The sequence below is a fragment of the Schistocerca gregaria genome, chromosome X, assembly GCF_023897955.1.
Source record: "Schistocerca gregaria isolate iqSchGreg1 chromosome X, iqSchGreg1.2, whole genome shotgun sequence".
NCBI classification, from domain to species: Eukaryota; Metazoa; Arthropoda; class Insecta; order Orthoptera; family Acrididae; genus Schistocerca; species Schistocerca gregaria.
Window position 1 is genome coordinate 703,160,545 of NC_064931.1, and position 15,150 is coordinate 703,175,694.

General features: G+C 40.0%; 1 protein-coding gene across 5 annotated transcripts in view; it reads right to left on the bottom strand.

Annotated features, from left to right (window-relative positions):
* Nucleotides 1-15,150, bottom strand: part of LOC126297631 (inositol 1,4,5-trisphosphate receptor) — a 353,953-nt gene that overhangs the window by 74,070 nt on the left and 264,733 nt on the right. For all 5 annotated transcript variants that reach the window (XM_049988649.1, XM_049988651.1, XM_049988652.1 and 2 more), the window contains 2 exons: nucleotides 4,238-4,345; nucleotides 3,646-3,792 (listed from right to left, as the gene is read on the bottom strand). In XM_049988649.1, coding sequence (XP_049844606.1) covers nucleotides 3,646-3,792; nucleotides 4,238-4,345 — 255 coding nt within the window. The remainder of the gene's footprint in view (nucleotides 1-3,645; nucleotides 3,793-4,237; nucleotides 4,346-15,150) is intronic.

The following is a 15,150-nucleotide window of genomic DNA, read 5'->3' on the forward strand; positions in this document are numbered from 1 at the left end:
CAAACTGCTGCTATAAGCTGTTCTTTGCATGGCAAAAATGTGTAACTTCAACATTTTTTACAAAATACTTGCAGTGTCTCTTAGTAGCTAAAATTTTGGCAGTGCATTTCTTTCATTGTCTTCTTCCTGTGTAAAACATTTCAGGGTAGGTTTCGACATGTCTTACTGGACCAAACCCCTGTGAACAGGTACTGTACTGATGTCTACCAGTTTGTCGACATCATGCCATCAGATGGTCTCAGCGTTTATAACACAGTGGATGATCAAATCTTGCTTGTTGCAAGTTTATAGGGAAAACCCCAAACATCTGTTACCATTTGGTCATTAATGTACACTTCCTATTTTTCTACGCTTTTTCGGTGTAGTAGTTCTTTACATTCTTGTTAGTGTTCAGTAGAAACACGGCCTTCTCTGTTATGTTGTTTCCCTAAGGACCTTTGGTAGTACCTCCTCACCTGCCTCGTTCTGCATCTTAAGCACTGTAGGGCAAGGCTCCAAGGAATTTAAAACCCTTTTGACCTTCCACAAAATATTGTGATCACCTTGTCTTGCACTGTCTGCAACGGTCACACAGATTTGTCTGCTTTGGCGTCAACATCATATCCGCGTCCTTAAAATCTGCCTTTGAAAGCCCCAATTTGCTTTGTATAGATTGTATAGTTGGTCAAGTTGGATTTTAGCATGTATAAGTTATTATCTGCATTTATAATTATGAAGTAAATTAGATTATTGTCATTTCTTGTAAGTCCATCACAGACTTTCCAGTTGACAATGTGGCCACTGGCTACTGAGTTTGTATGGGTGATATCTATATTTGTTGCTGCACCTGCATGATTCTGGAAAGTAGGCGAGAGGTTTATTCATGACATGAAGGCCAAGTTCTTGTGTAGCACCCTGAAGACAGAATCCTCTTTCATCAATTACTCTACTACGCAACAATGTTGATTTTGTGTTTGCATCCATCACGAAAATGTGTCTGTCGCATCAACACAGTACTGCTGCTGTTTTTCAGTCTCCTGTATGTGGCTGTATCTCCTGACTGCATTGGAAAGATTGATACATAACTATGGGGACAGTGTAAACTGTCACCACTAACTGCCCAACAGATGTTCAGTATCAAGTGTCTTCTGCTTCCCCTTAAAGATGATGTCCTTTGTAGTTGTAGCCAAGTTAGTGACACAGAGCTGAGTATGATCAACTTCCTTCACAACAGGAAACTTTATGGCACAGCCTTTTGGATGAATGTGCCTAACCAGGTGTCTTATTGCTACGGTTAACACACGCATATTCTCTAATGTAGCTATTCTCATTGTATTTTTATGCATTTCCTAAACAGGTATCAGGTCCAACCATAAACTTCTTCATTTTTCATGTCATGTCCATCACTGTATGTATCCTTCTTGTAATTCCCATTGCCATCTGTAACAGCTATGATCTGTGTATCTTCATACTCTTCCGCTATTAGATGTTGTGTGCTATCACACTCTACGACTATACTATCTTGTGTACTATCACACCTTGCACGCATTGTACTTTCAACTTTCCTGAATTTGAGAGTATGTCCTCCTCTAAGTCTTCCTTATCTAGATGTAGGCATGCTGTCTGTTCCTTGCTTTCCTTTCTCCTTTACCACTTCACTCTTTCAATTATTCTTATTACTGGCCTTTTTATTGCCAATCTCATGATTGCCCTCGTCTATAAGGCCAGTCAAGTTTTGGTTTGTGTCACTATGTCTCACCTCATTCTACCCTGGTAAGTACACATACATAGATTTAACAATGGAAACGCAAAACACCAATTCATCTTGTGCACTCTAGAAGTCCCCCAATAGCCAGCTGTAACTAATACATGGTAGTTGTAGTACTGGAAGTAGTACAGAAAACACTAAAACTGTGCAAAAGTAAGGAACACCAAATTAAATTCCACACTTCAGCAAAAAGGACTCGGGAGCAATGTGATGAGGCAGTTTCCTTTTTAACCATGTTACACTAATGGAATTGGATCAAAAGGCGGTGTTGTGCTGAGTTCAGTCGTAGTAAGAATGATCTTAGTTCTGGTCTATTGCTGTTTGTTTGTTTTGTTTGTTTCGATGGGGTTTTATAATTTTCAAGTAATGTCATCTCACAGTGGAACATGTACATCTGTTTTTTTGACTGTATTAAAATAAATATTATTCTATCCTAGAATGACCTCAAAATTGGGTGTAAAAATAATTATAAGTCTGTGAGAGAGTAATCTGTGAATACATGAGGTGGCACAAACATTTCTCAACTATTCACATACAGCAACTGCTTGTTAATTGATGGTTAGGGACAAATGACGAGTTAAAAAAAACACAATTTATGAATTTTACCACTCCAATTTCAGCTCTCTTCCCACACAGTTTAGTGAAGGCTACATGCTTTGTGACGGGGGAACCATAACACTTCAGAGACCAACTAAAGAACCTACCCTCTACTAAATTTTTTTGTTTCTCCACATAAATAGTACACCCATTTGTTTTACACAGTTATGGGAGAAATTTTATCGATGAGCATCCTGCTGGCTCTTCTTATGTTCTTACCCACTCCTTGGAAGAATGGAATTGTTGGAGTATTTGTTGCTACATGTGATGATATTTTACATCAAAATTCACTGTCCAAGATACATACAACAAGATATTTGTTATTTGGTCCATTAAACAAGACTAATGCTATGTCACATGACTGACTTGTATTTGTATTCTTAGGACTGTTGCTACTGTTTATGGCATGTTTCCCCGTAAGTGGATATGGTGATAAAAGTCACTTTCTTTGACACACTGCAGTTGTTTGTCCATCTGTTTACTAAAATGACAATCTATTTTATGTAAGTCTTTTAGGTGGTGACAGTTGATAGTTTGGAGCAGGTCATAGATTTTAAGGTTGGTGCACTTTTGATTGTAGACTTTAGTGCTTGCAGCTCTTAGCTGCATATTACTGTGTGTACTGACTTACTGAACTAATGTTTTAACTAGCATTACAAATGACATTGTGAAGGTAAATGACATTTCCAGTTTATTTGAATGATATTCACTTCACCAATTTAAGTGCATTTTTATCCTCCTCTTATAAAACAGATTCCGTAATTGAGACTGGGTGCTTACCAGACAAGTTACTGTAGAATTCCAGGGATGAGTACAGTGGTCCTGGCCATAGGGTGCCTTTGCCCTTTGTGTATTTCTGCACGCTGTTGGCCTATTAGATATCACTGTTGTCCCTAGAGACTCTGGAAGTATTGAGGAGATAGGGTCACATCTTTACAAAGTTGGAATGCAGCATGTAGGTGCTGAGCTCCTTGAGGATCTAACCATCTGATACCACCTAGCAGAAGGAATATTGCAATCATAAGGAGATCTATTTGCGTAGCCAGTTTTGCCCCAATCTACTGACGGAGGAAAAGTACAGGGGTTCATCTAAAGAAATGCACATGTAGACATACGACAAAATCATTAAGACATCTCTGGCCATCTATTGCCACACAATGTGATGCAGAGGATAAGGGCACATGTTCACTCCCTAAAATGTAACACTTATGCCACTTATAATCACTGAAACAGAGAATAAACCAAATAAACTACAAATTGTTTCTATTAATAATTAATAATGCAGTGTACCATCAACATACTTCTATCTGTGATGTGTGATTAGCATAATATTCCAAAGCCTGATTCATCTTTGGATCACTGTTACTATCTTGAGGTTTCAGAAGAGCTGCGAGTTCCTTATTATGTTGTGCAAGTTGGTGACAGAGGATGTAAATATTATGACCCACCTGCAACAATAATAATGAATGCCAGAAATATAAAAAATTAAAGACAATGACTTGTCATTTACCCAATTTATATATGAAAATAGAAGCATTACTTTTTAAAATCTTATTGTATTTTCATAAGCTGTCTAGTTCACTTAAACTTGCAGTTACCTAAGCCTAGCACTGTTAAATTTATGTATATGAGAGACTTAAAATACTTTCTTATTACATAACTATTTACATATGTGATACCTAAAGAGACCATGCCTGTTCTCTTTCTTTCATTTGTGTTTTATCATTCAACTACACAAACAAGAAAATTAAAAAGAGGATGAACATCTACAGAAAATTAAATGTGTTTCATAAAGTAAAAGATTCAGCCTTTCCAAGTTATGGAAAACCATAACTTTGATGAAATATAGTAAAATACAATGAACTAAAAGCTAATCAGTATGATCAAACATACTTCTCTGGGTGATACACCATCACTACCCTCAGTTGATGTATCTTCTCCATCATCATCATCTTCTTCATCCAGAGATTCTTGATGGTAAGCACGACATGCCACTTCCACCTGTAATACGAATTTAAAGTCAGTCACACAATTATGGAGGAACTATATGAATGTTCTGAGGGAGAAAAAGGGCCAAAAATTGTGTGTCGATCTCATGCCTTGATTCTACTATCACTAAATATTCAATTTGTACTTGAATTGTGTGTTGTTTGTTGCTCACTGAAGATTGAAGAGTGATCTAAAACAGTTCTCACACATACAGAGGACTAATAAGAACATCAATAATATTTCGTTACAGCAAACATCAGATGAAAAAGGCAAAAATATTTTCTTTTATACTTTGATGTAAATCTGTACCCAATTATATTTACCCACATTTTTCTTTTGTATTCAATTCCAAATTTAATCGGCAGTCTTTCCAACAAAGACTGCTGACCAGAGATGCCTATGATCATTAAAAATTACATGAACAATGCACTGATGTGTGTACAAACCCACTGCTGCCCAAATAACAATACTGCGTATTATAATTGTAAGTGTGTGAGCATAAAATAATTTATAATCAATTAAGAGCTCCCAAAGTCATCTATGAAGCAGCATTAGCTGTTCTCTCTCACTAATGCTGCTTTTTGAAAGTTATTTTGATTGGCAGCCATGCCCCAAACCTGCCAAAAAAAAAAAAAAAAAAAAAAAAAAAAAAAAGGGTAAATGGAGACCTACCACTCAGGTAGTTGGCACACAGTGTTAGTCATCCACTTAACTCAACCAATGACACAGACTCACTGGAAGATCTAAAATTCCACACCATCAGGAGCAGTAACTTTTAGAAGATTTTTTTTAATGTTTTAATTTTATTTTTATATAGTGAGGGTCAAAAGTGTCATACTCATAGTAGTGTGATAAATTCTGTCATATATCAAGGTATGCTGTTCAAAATACCCCCTCCTTTTTATAGTGACAGAACCGGGTTTCCACTTCTTTCGATACAATGTCTTGCATTTCTTGTTTTCCTGTCACAGAATCATCAGCAGGGTGAGACTCCTAGCTTGTGTTAAAGACTGATTTTAAAACAGTCCAAGTCAGTTTTATTTATAGTTGGTGACCAGTTTTGGTAAAGTAAACATCATCAGACCAAAATGCTAACAGAGAGGTGGCAGCATTGATGAAGCAGTTCCTTATACTACAAATCAATCAATGTGAAAAGTAAACAACTTCTTGTTGGCCACCTTGGCACAGAAATTTTAGATGGCTAATTAACCAAAATCAGTCACCAAGTAGACTTCCAAAAGGCATACGAGTCAGTGGATAGATCACTCTCTTTGGAATATTAACAGAACTAGGACTCAACAAAAAAACTCAACAGGTTGGTGCGAGTCACCCTCTAAAACATCAAATCCAAAGCAAAGTTTAGAGAAAAATTCTCAGAGTTTCCCAATCAACATAGGGGTGAGGCAAGAAGAATGTACTTGATGTAAAATATTTAGCTGTGTCCTGGAAAAAAAATCATCAGGAAATGGACCAGATTTCTACTTGTAAACACTGGATTAAGGATTGGGATCAAAGCAAACAGCCTAAGGAACCCCTGCTAGGCTTTTGATGACAGCCTGATCTTACAAGTAAACAACGTGCAAGAGGCTTCTATGCAATGTCAAGCACGGCCAAATACAATGTGTTGTTTTTATTGGATAGAGTTGAGTGTTGGTCATCCATTGATTTATCCAGTTTTATCTTTCCCTTCTTCTAAACCTGGTGTACATTATTATAGTTACTTATTTGACAAAGAGACAAACAGTACACAATTTACCCAAAAAATGCAGCTGATAATGAAAACAATATATGTATCACTAGACAAAGCAAACCTTAGACCGATCTGGCCATGGCACGAACTATCTCACATGGGGATGCACAGCCACGTTACATTTAAAAAATGTGTGCTTTGTTAACTCAATATGCAAAAATGGAAATTGATCACAGGAAATGCTTTCACAGACAGCTGCAACAGTTTGTTGTTAATATCAATAAATCTGTGGCATCGACGGTATCTTCTTTGATCGCACCCAGCGCATCAAACGTCACTCACATTGCAACAGAAGAAATATTCAAAGACCACTGCCATGAGCCACTGCTGTAGAGGGCTCACCAGGTGCCGAATTCGTATAACCTCACTGCCTGCAACTTTGACTGGTCAGCACAGCTTTTTAAGCTGCCACAATCAGAGCTCTGCCTCAGATTATCCTCAGACAACTCTCAGATCACGTTAAGCATATGGATGACAGAGCAGTGAGCTAAACCTAGCACAACATCAGTGAGACTTTAGAAACCTAGCATGACACTACTGCTACACTGAGTACTTGTGAATATTGTAAACCAGTACTAGTGGAGAGAGAGAGAGAGAGAGAGAGAGAGAGAGAGAGAGACTGCAGGATACGAAGTTACTCATACTGAACATGTATATACTGCAAATAAATGTATTTCTATTTCAATCATTCTATACATCTACATTTATACTCCACAAGCCACCCAACAGTGTGTGGCGGAGGGCACTTAACATGTCACTGTCATTACCTCCCTTTCCTGTTCCCGTCGCGTATGGTTCGCGGGAAGAACGACTGCCGGAAAGCCTTGAATCTCTCTAATTTTACACTCGTGATCTCCTCGGAAGTATAAGTAGGGGGAAGCAATATGTTCGATACCTCATCCAGAAACGCACCCTCTCGAAACCTGGACAGCAAGCTACACTGCGATGCAGAGCACCTCTCTTGCAGAGTCTGACACTGGAGTTTGCTAAACGTCTCCATAACACTATCACGCTTACCAAATAACCCTGTGACGAAACGTGTCATTCTTCTTTGGATCTTCTCTATCTCCTCCGTCAACCCAACCTGGTACGGATCCCACACTGATGAGTAATAATCAAGTATAGGACGAACGAGTGTTTTGTACACCACCTCCTTTGTTGATGGACTACATTTTCTAAGGACTCTACCAATGAATTTCAACCTGGTACCCGCCTTACCAACAATTAATTTTATATGATCATTCCACTTCAAATCGTTCTGCATGCATACTCTCAGATATTTTACAGAAGTAACTGCTACCAGTGTTTGTTCCGCTATCATATAATCCTACAATAAAGGATCCTTCTTTCTATGTATTTGCAATACATTACATTTGTCTATCAGGGAGTCTACATGGACAAGGAAAAATAATTCCCGGATTTTTCCCGAATTTACCGGTTGAAAATACACTTTTTCCGTGTTATGTGACAGTATACTTTTTCTAGGCACTTATCAATCCTTTTATGGTTTATGGTTTTATACACCAGCGTAGAATTTCCCGTCAGTTTAGAAAAAGAAACTCAGGGGAAAACAACACGTTTTGGAAAGATCTTTGGTGTGCAGCAACATACAGACTGCACATTTCCGTGTTACGAAGGTATGAATTCGAATTCCACCAAACACGGCATGTTACTTTACGAAGCATTAAAATCCAGATTGCGACGCGCTTTTGTAAGCCAGTTACAGCTCATGTCACCTGATCTCGCCAGCTGATGACAGCATTTGACACGTGATGTAGTCAGTCAATAGCAAGATCACTTTTAAGTAGCGCGAACACACAAATAAGAAAAATTAATGGCTTAAATTAATGTACAATGGTTGCTGCAAGAAAAGAAAAGCTATCACATATAATATTGATCTCTAAGATTAATAAACTGCAAGAGAAGCTAAGCTTCCACATATATTGTTGATCTTTTTTGCGCATCATACATCACGTAAATGTGCCAGTAAATTTTTTAATAACGACGTAAATGTCTGATCTTCTGAGCTCGAAATTCTTCATATGGTCGTTCCCAAAGAGTTGATTTTTAAATGAGAGTCAAAAGCTCTGTGATTTACGAAATTTGTCATACACTCTCACATGTAGTTTATCTTACATAAAAGGAAATTTACTTTGAAAGTAACGCTTTTCAAAGCAATATTCGCTATATTTTCCTGTGACCTATTACAAAGGTACGTTTCAGCAGTTGCCACAGAGCGCCAGATAAAAGGTGTCACTGCAATTGCACAGCTACGATGACGCAGGAAGCCTGCATGTTCGTACGTGTGAAACATTAAAAGATCTTGCATTAAAATGAATCTAATGTAAAAAACTGTCACGTCACACTCATTGGAGTCAATTTGTTGTTAAGAAGCACTGCACAGTCTTCCTAAAGCCTTCGACAAACTTTGCTGTTAGCAGACGCTTGTATGAGTGGTTTTCTCCCGGATGAAAAAATTCCCGGGTTTTTCCTGGATCTCCCAGTTGTCTTGGGTCGTAGACACCCTGTCTATGTTAAGGGTGAGTTGCCACTCCCTGCACCAAGTGCCTATCCACTGGAGACCTTCCTGCATTTCACTACAATTTTCTAATGCTGCAACTTTTCTGTATACTACAGCATCATCCATGAAAAGCCGCATGGAACTTCCGACACTATCTACTAGGTCATATAAAAATAAGATGATGTGACTTACCAAACGAAAGTGCTGGCAGGTTGATAGATACACAAACAAACACAAACATACACACAAAATTCAAGCTTTCACAACCAACAGTTGCTTCATCAGGAAAGAGGTAAAGAGAGGGAAAGACGAAAGGATGTGGGTTTTAAGGGAGACGGTAAGGAGTCATTCCTATCCCGGGAGCGGAAAGCCTTACCTTAGGGGGAAAAAAGGACAGGTGTACACTCGCGCGCACATACACAGTCACAAGCAGACATTGGTAAACACTTTGCTTAAAGGCTATTAGGTACTCTAGGGAAGGGTACCGCTTATGTTGCTGTTGAGCTCGCTGCCGCTGTTTAATTACCTTAGCGACTTCTGGTGACCACCAAGGGACTGTCTTTCACCAGGGGCATCCTAGAGAATGAGGGATCACATTTTCCGCCGCAGAAAGTATTGTTGCAGTGACCTGCTCAATCACTACATCGATGGCACCACATGGGGGAGATTCAACGGTGACAGCAGAGGTGAAGGCTACCCAGTCTGCCTTGTTCCAAGCCCATATGGGTAGGCATCCATGGGCATGATGCAGGGGGAGTGACAGGAAGATGGGGAAGTGGTCACTACCACACAAGCCGTCATGTGCTGTCACAGTGGATAGTCGGGAAAATTCCTGGGCTGCAAATTGACAAATCAGTGGCGGAGTAACTACCACGAGACACAATAAAATGTGGCAGCGGCCCCAGTATTTAAGAAGCAGAGGTCGAGTTGAGACTAAATTTTCGACATCTCTGCTATGGCCAGTAAGCATGGTGCTATCTCACAAGGGATTATGGGCATTAAAATCTCCCAAAAGTAGGAAAGGTTTAGGGAGTTGATCAATCAATGCAGCCAATATGTTCAAAGGTACTGCACCATCTGGAGGGAGATATACGTAGCAGACAGTTATTTCCTGTGTCGTCTGTATCCTCCCAACCACAGCTTCAAGAGTAGTTTGAAGGAACACAGGTTCACTAAATATCGAGTTCAGGATATAAATGCAAACTCCACTTCACACACTATTATATTCGCTATGGTTCTTGTAATATCCCCTGTAGCCACGAAGGGCGGGGTCCACATTGCCAGGAACCAGGTTTCCTGGAGGGCAATGGAGAAAGCAGGTGTAAAGCATAACAGTTGCCATAGCTCAGCCAGTTGGTGGAGAAAATTGCGGCAATTCCACTGGAGGATGATGTGATCGTGAGACTGGAAAGGCATGAAACACATGATGAGGCAGTCTACACCTCAGGGTCACCTGCTGCCACTGACTTATTTCCTGAACAGGCTATAGTCATTGTGTCTCAGGGTCTGGCGAGATCTAAGTCCTCAGAAGACACTATATAATCTTCACCTCATCCTCAGATGCAGAACTTGGTAGACAGTGTGGTGTGGGGGCCACTGCAATTCCTTTGGTCTTAGGGGTCTTCTTTCTGGATTTCTCTCACTGATCCTTGGGTTTCTCTGGGAGGTGGGGCTTCACTGATTCAGTCTCTGGGACTGAGGGTAATCGTGAAGCCTTATGACCAGCTGCTTTTGGGCACTTCAGCCACTGGCAAGTGTCATCTTTCTGACTAACAGAAATCTAGGAAGGGGGTAACCGAAAGGGACCCCTTCTTAGCGAGAGGAGCTGCAGAATACTTACATTTCTCTGGCTGAGAAGTGGGGACTGGTGTCCCCCTGATGGTTGAGAGGACAGTGCTTCCGAGGTAGGTGGTGCAGGAGAAACAGGGAGGGAAGTGCCTCCCCCCACCATCAAGGGGGCAGGTGTAGTCTTCTGTAGCCGACTGAAACCTGCAGAACTGATGGGGCTACAACTGTTCTTGTAGCGGCGGCATAAGAGGAGGTCATAGCCACAGAATGTAGGCGCTCAAATTTCCTCTTGGTCTCAGTGTAGGTGGGTCACTTCAGGGCCTTGTATTTCATTATTTTCCTTTCTTGCTGTAAAATCCAGCAGTCTGGTGAGCAAGGGGAATGATGCAGTTGACACAGATGGGAGGGGGCCGCATGGAGTACTTGGATGGGATGGATGTCCACAATTTCAACATGTGGTGCTGGAAGTACAGTGGGAGACATATGGCAGAACATCCAGCACTTAAAGCACCGCATTGGGGGAGGGATATATGGCTTGACATCACAGCGGTAGACTATCACCTTGACCTTCTTGGGTAATATGTCACCCTCGAAGGCCAAGATGAAGGCACTGGTGGCAACCTGATTTTCCCCCGGACCCCGATGGACGTACCAGATGAAATGAACCCTTCATCACTCTAAGTTGGCACACAGCTTGTCATCAAACTGCAAAAGGAGGTCCCTGTCGAATATAATACCTTGGACAATATTTAAGCTCTTATGAGGTGTGATGGTAATGGAAACATGCCCGAGCTTGTCACAAGCAAGTAATGCCCCTGACTCGACAGAGGGTGCCGTTATTATCAAGTCTGACCCTGAATGCATTTTGGATAAGCCCTCCACCTCCCCAAACTTGTCCTCTAAATGCTCTATAAAAATAACTGACGCTTCATCGAGACAAAGGAGTCCCCATCAGCTCTTGTACATTTGAGGTACTGGGGAGAATAAGATTCACAGACATCCTTAGCCTGATGTTCCTCCCATGGCATGGCCAAAGAGGGGAACGATTTAGGTTCATACTTCCTTGCATTGTAATGAGACTTGGAATGCTTAGAGAATGCTGGCATTTGATCACCAGCAAGTGATGATGTAGTATGCTCCATCACTCGTCATCTGTCCTGATGCCACCCACTCCGACCAGGGGTACTCCCCACAGGTGCCACCTAGCTACAGCAAAGGCCGCCTGGTAGGATGTCCATTGCCGGGAGTCCCAATGAAACAGGGTGACAGGCATTTACTCCTTGGCATACTTGGGGAGTTAACGGTGCAGGCATCAGCAGAGCAATCCATGTGTAGTCAGGGGCTACAATCAACAGCGTACATGGCAGCCCTACCACAACGGACTGGATACTGTGCTGGATATGAGGTCATCGTTGGTGCAGAAAATGACATTGCATTGTGAATGGAGGAAAATGCACCTGGAAAGGTGTACTCGCTCGAGATATGGACGATGAGCGGAACTGCAACACCACGATGAGAAAGTGGGCTGAATATCTCAGTGCACGATGGACACTATACACCATGTAAGGTGCCCTTCTCCAATTGGCTCACTCTTCGGGAAAATTTTGAAAAATGGATGTCAAACCCTACAGGGGACCATCACATAAAGGCTGAAAGGTGTGAGACTCCTTTTAGTCACCTCTTATGATAGGCAGGAATGCCTTGGGCTTATTCTAACCCCCGCCCCGCAGGGGGTTTAAGCTATGTCACAGCAATTTTCCCAATTTATTATTCATTTGAAACCCAATTATAATATTATATTTGTGGAAGACATCTGTTATCCCGTCTGACATGGGCCCATGGTGTGACAACAAACTATACTTTCCCACTTTCTTGGTAACCACTACTTTCTTTCCCATTCTATTAAAATATTTCTTCTAATCCTCCTGATTGGCACCTCAGTAAAGACATTATCTACCCAGACCTGAAAATCAAGACAGTTTTGTCTTCAATCACATCTTTAGAGCAACCTAGCCTAGCTAGCCGATAAAACAATTATGTAAGAAATGCAAAATTTTACATAGTGGATGGCATGAATCATGCAATATAATCACATTTGTAGCCGTTGGCTTATAATATATCTCAGTTTTAACAGTATGTCCTATTCTGGTTATTTGTATGTCCAAAATATTAACTGAATCCTCTACTTCGATTTCATGAGTAAGGAATTAAGATTATTTGCTAGCTCCTGTAAGTCATTTTCATCTTGTGAAAAAATTATGAAAATGTCAGTGGCTTATCTGGAACACACTGTAATCTTTTTGCATACTGCAGTGTATGATCACACAATTTGTTCTCTAAAAAGTTCATAAAAATTATTGATAGGATACCTGGAAGACATGAGCCCATTGTAAGGTCATATTTCTAGTGATACATTTTCTAATTAAAAGTAAAATAACTAAAAGATCTGGATCATGGGATCAACTTTTCCAAATTGCCTAAAATTGTTATGAATAATTTCTAATATTTCATCAGCTGGTACATTATTATACAGATTCTTAACATCAAATGAACAGATTTCATGCTGTTGTAAATTGTCCTTTGATTTTTTCAATGATTTACTTGTGAGTAGGTAGAAACTATGAGAGTCCCAATCTCACTGTTCTTTCTTTTAAATTTCTCTCTGTTTAATGGAATTCTTAATGAAAGCATGTAATTTTATCAATGAACTGTATTGTGTATATTGCAAACATAAAGATGACATGTAACAGTACCTTTGTTTTATGAAATCTGCACTATTGCACTGTGCTTTACTGTTCAGTTTACAGCAGAACTGAGATGGTAAAAATGAAATAATTATTTTCATTAACTTTGTATCAGACATGATGCCCTCTACTGAAATTATGAACAAATCATACAGAATGTGGTTCCATATGATATCATCATAAATGGAATGTCTTGCATTATTATCCTGTTTTTATAATTGAGCTTCTAGCACATTAGTACTGACTGAGCTTTTATCATTTTATATTAACATTACAATTTTACACGCCATCAGAAGTGCTGCCATCTAGCAATATCAGTTTACGTCATGGTTCCATTAGCGGCGCATTGACACTGTAACTGTAGTCAGTCAATGGTTAGGTCTACTTCCTGTATACAACAGCACATGTTATGCTTGACATTTGTGCAGACATTACTCAATGCCCTTGTCAATGTATATAATGGATGGTTTGCACTTATGCTCTTCAAGACTGTGTATAATTAATTTCATTTGATATTTATACAACATCCTTGTCTTTGGTAAAGCTGTATTGTATGATATCATCAGTTGCGCCTATATTATTTGTTACCATGTCATCTGATAATAAATGTAGCCTGTTTGCACAGATATGAAAGGCAAATCTGCTATTGGTTGCTCCATTCCATGTATTTTAATATGCCTGGATCCTCCATGGCATTTTGTAGCCAAACTGGTACAGACATAGCTGCTCAACCCCAACCCACTCTTTTAAGGCAGCCCTTCTGAGGTCACACAGTGTGTGAAGAGCTTTCAATGAATTTCAACATAAAATTCTGTCAAATGATCTGGCTTAGAATCCAAATAGTTATGATCTTCTGTATAGTTAGTACACAGATCAGAATCACCTATTTAGTCTCTCAGTGACCACACTGGCACTGAAGCAGGAGATGAAAGAGAAAAGGCTGAGATACTGAACTCCGTATCCTGAAATCATTTCATTGCAGAAGACTGTTATACAATTCTTCACTTCAATCATTGTACAAATGCCAAAATGGTAGATACTGAGATAAGCAACAGAAAGTGTGGAATAGGAAATCAACTAAAACTGCTTAACAGTGGAAAGGCAACTGGACTGGATGAGATGCTTGTGAGGTTCAACGCAGATTAAGTGAAAAAACATTCTCACCTCCTAGTAACAGTTTATAGTTGGTCGCTGAAGTAACAAAACGTACATAGTGACTGAAAAAATGTGCACATAATTCCCATTGTCAAGAGGTACCATTGGACAGGTGCAATTAATTATAGGTCTCAAGAAAATTTATTCCATTCAGACTTTGAATATGTTCAAGAATTCTGCAGCAACCCAACGTTAAGGGCCTTGCTCTATGATGTTATGGGTATGTTCTTTTACCTCTCTAATATATAGCAGTCACCTCCGCTTTTTCCAGCCACTTGGCACATTGTGCTGGGTGAGAGATCCATGAGAAATGCAAGCTAAGTAAGGGGCCAATGCAGTAGAGTACACCCTGTAAAACCGATCTGTGATTCCACCTAGACTTGGCAACTCAATGCAGTAGAGTACACCCTGTAAAACCGATCTGTGATTCCACCCAGACTTGGCAACTCAATTGCTTCCAGATCATTCAGCTGCTTCTCTACAACAGGGATGCCTATTACTATGTCCTCCTTGCAGGAGTATGTATGATGGTTAAATGACGGTCTGTTTGTATGATCCAACTGCATGAATGGTTTCTTAAATGTGAGATTTAAAACTTTGGTTTTCCTTTTGTTATCTTCTATTGCCACTCTAGACTGGTCAACGAGTGCTCTAGACTGGTCAACGAGTTACTGGATAGAAGCCTTTCATCGCTTAGTGATTTTATGTAGGACCAGAATTTTCTCGAATTCTTAGCAAGACCTTTCACTAAGGTAGAATGGTGGAAGTTGCTGTATGCTTCATGTATTGTTCTCCTAATGGACACACAAGTTTCTACTAACTTTTGCCTATCAACATTTGCAATTTCTTTCTTGAACTG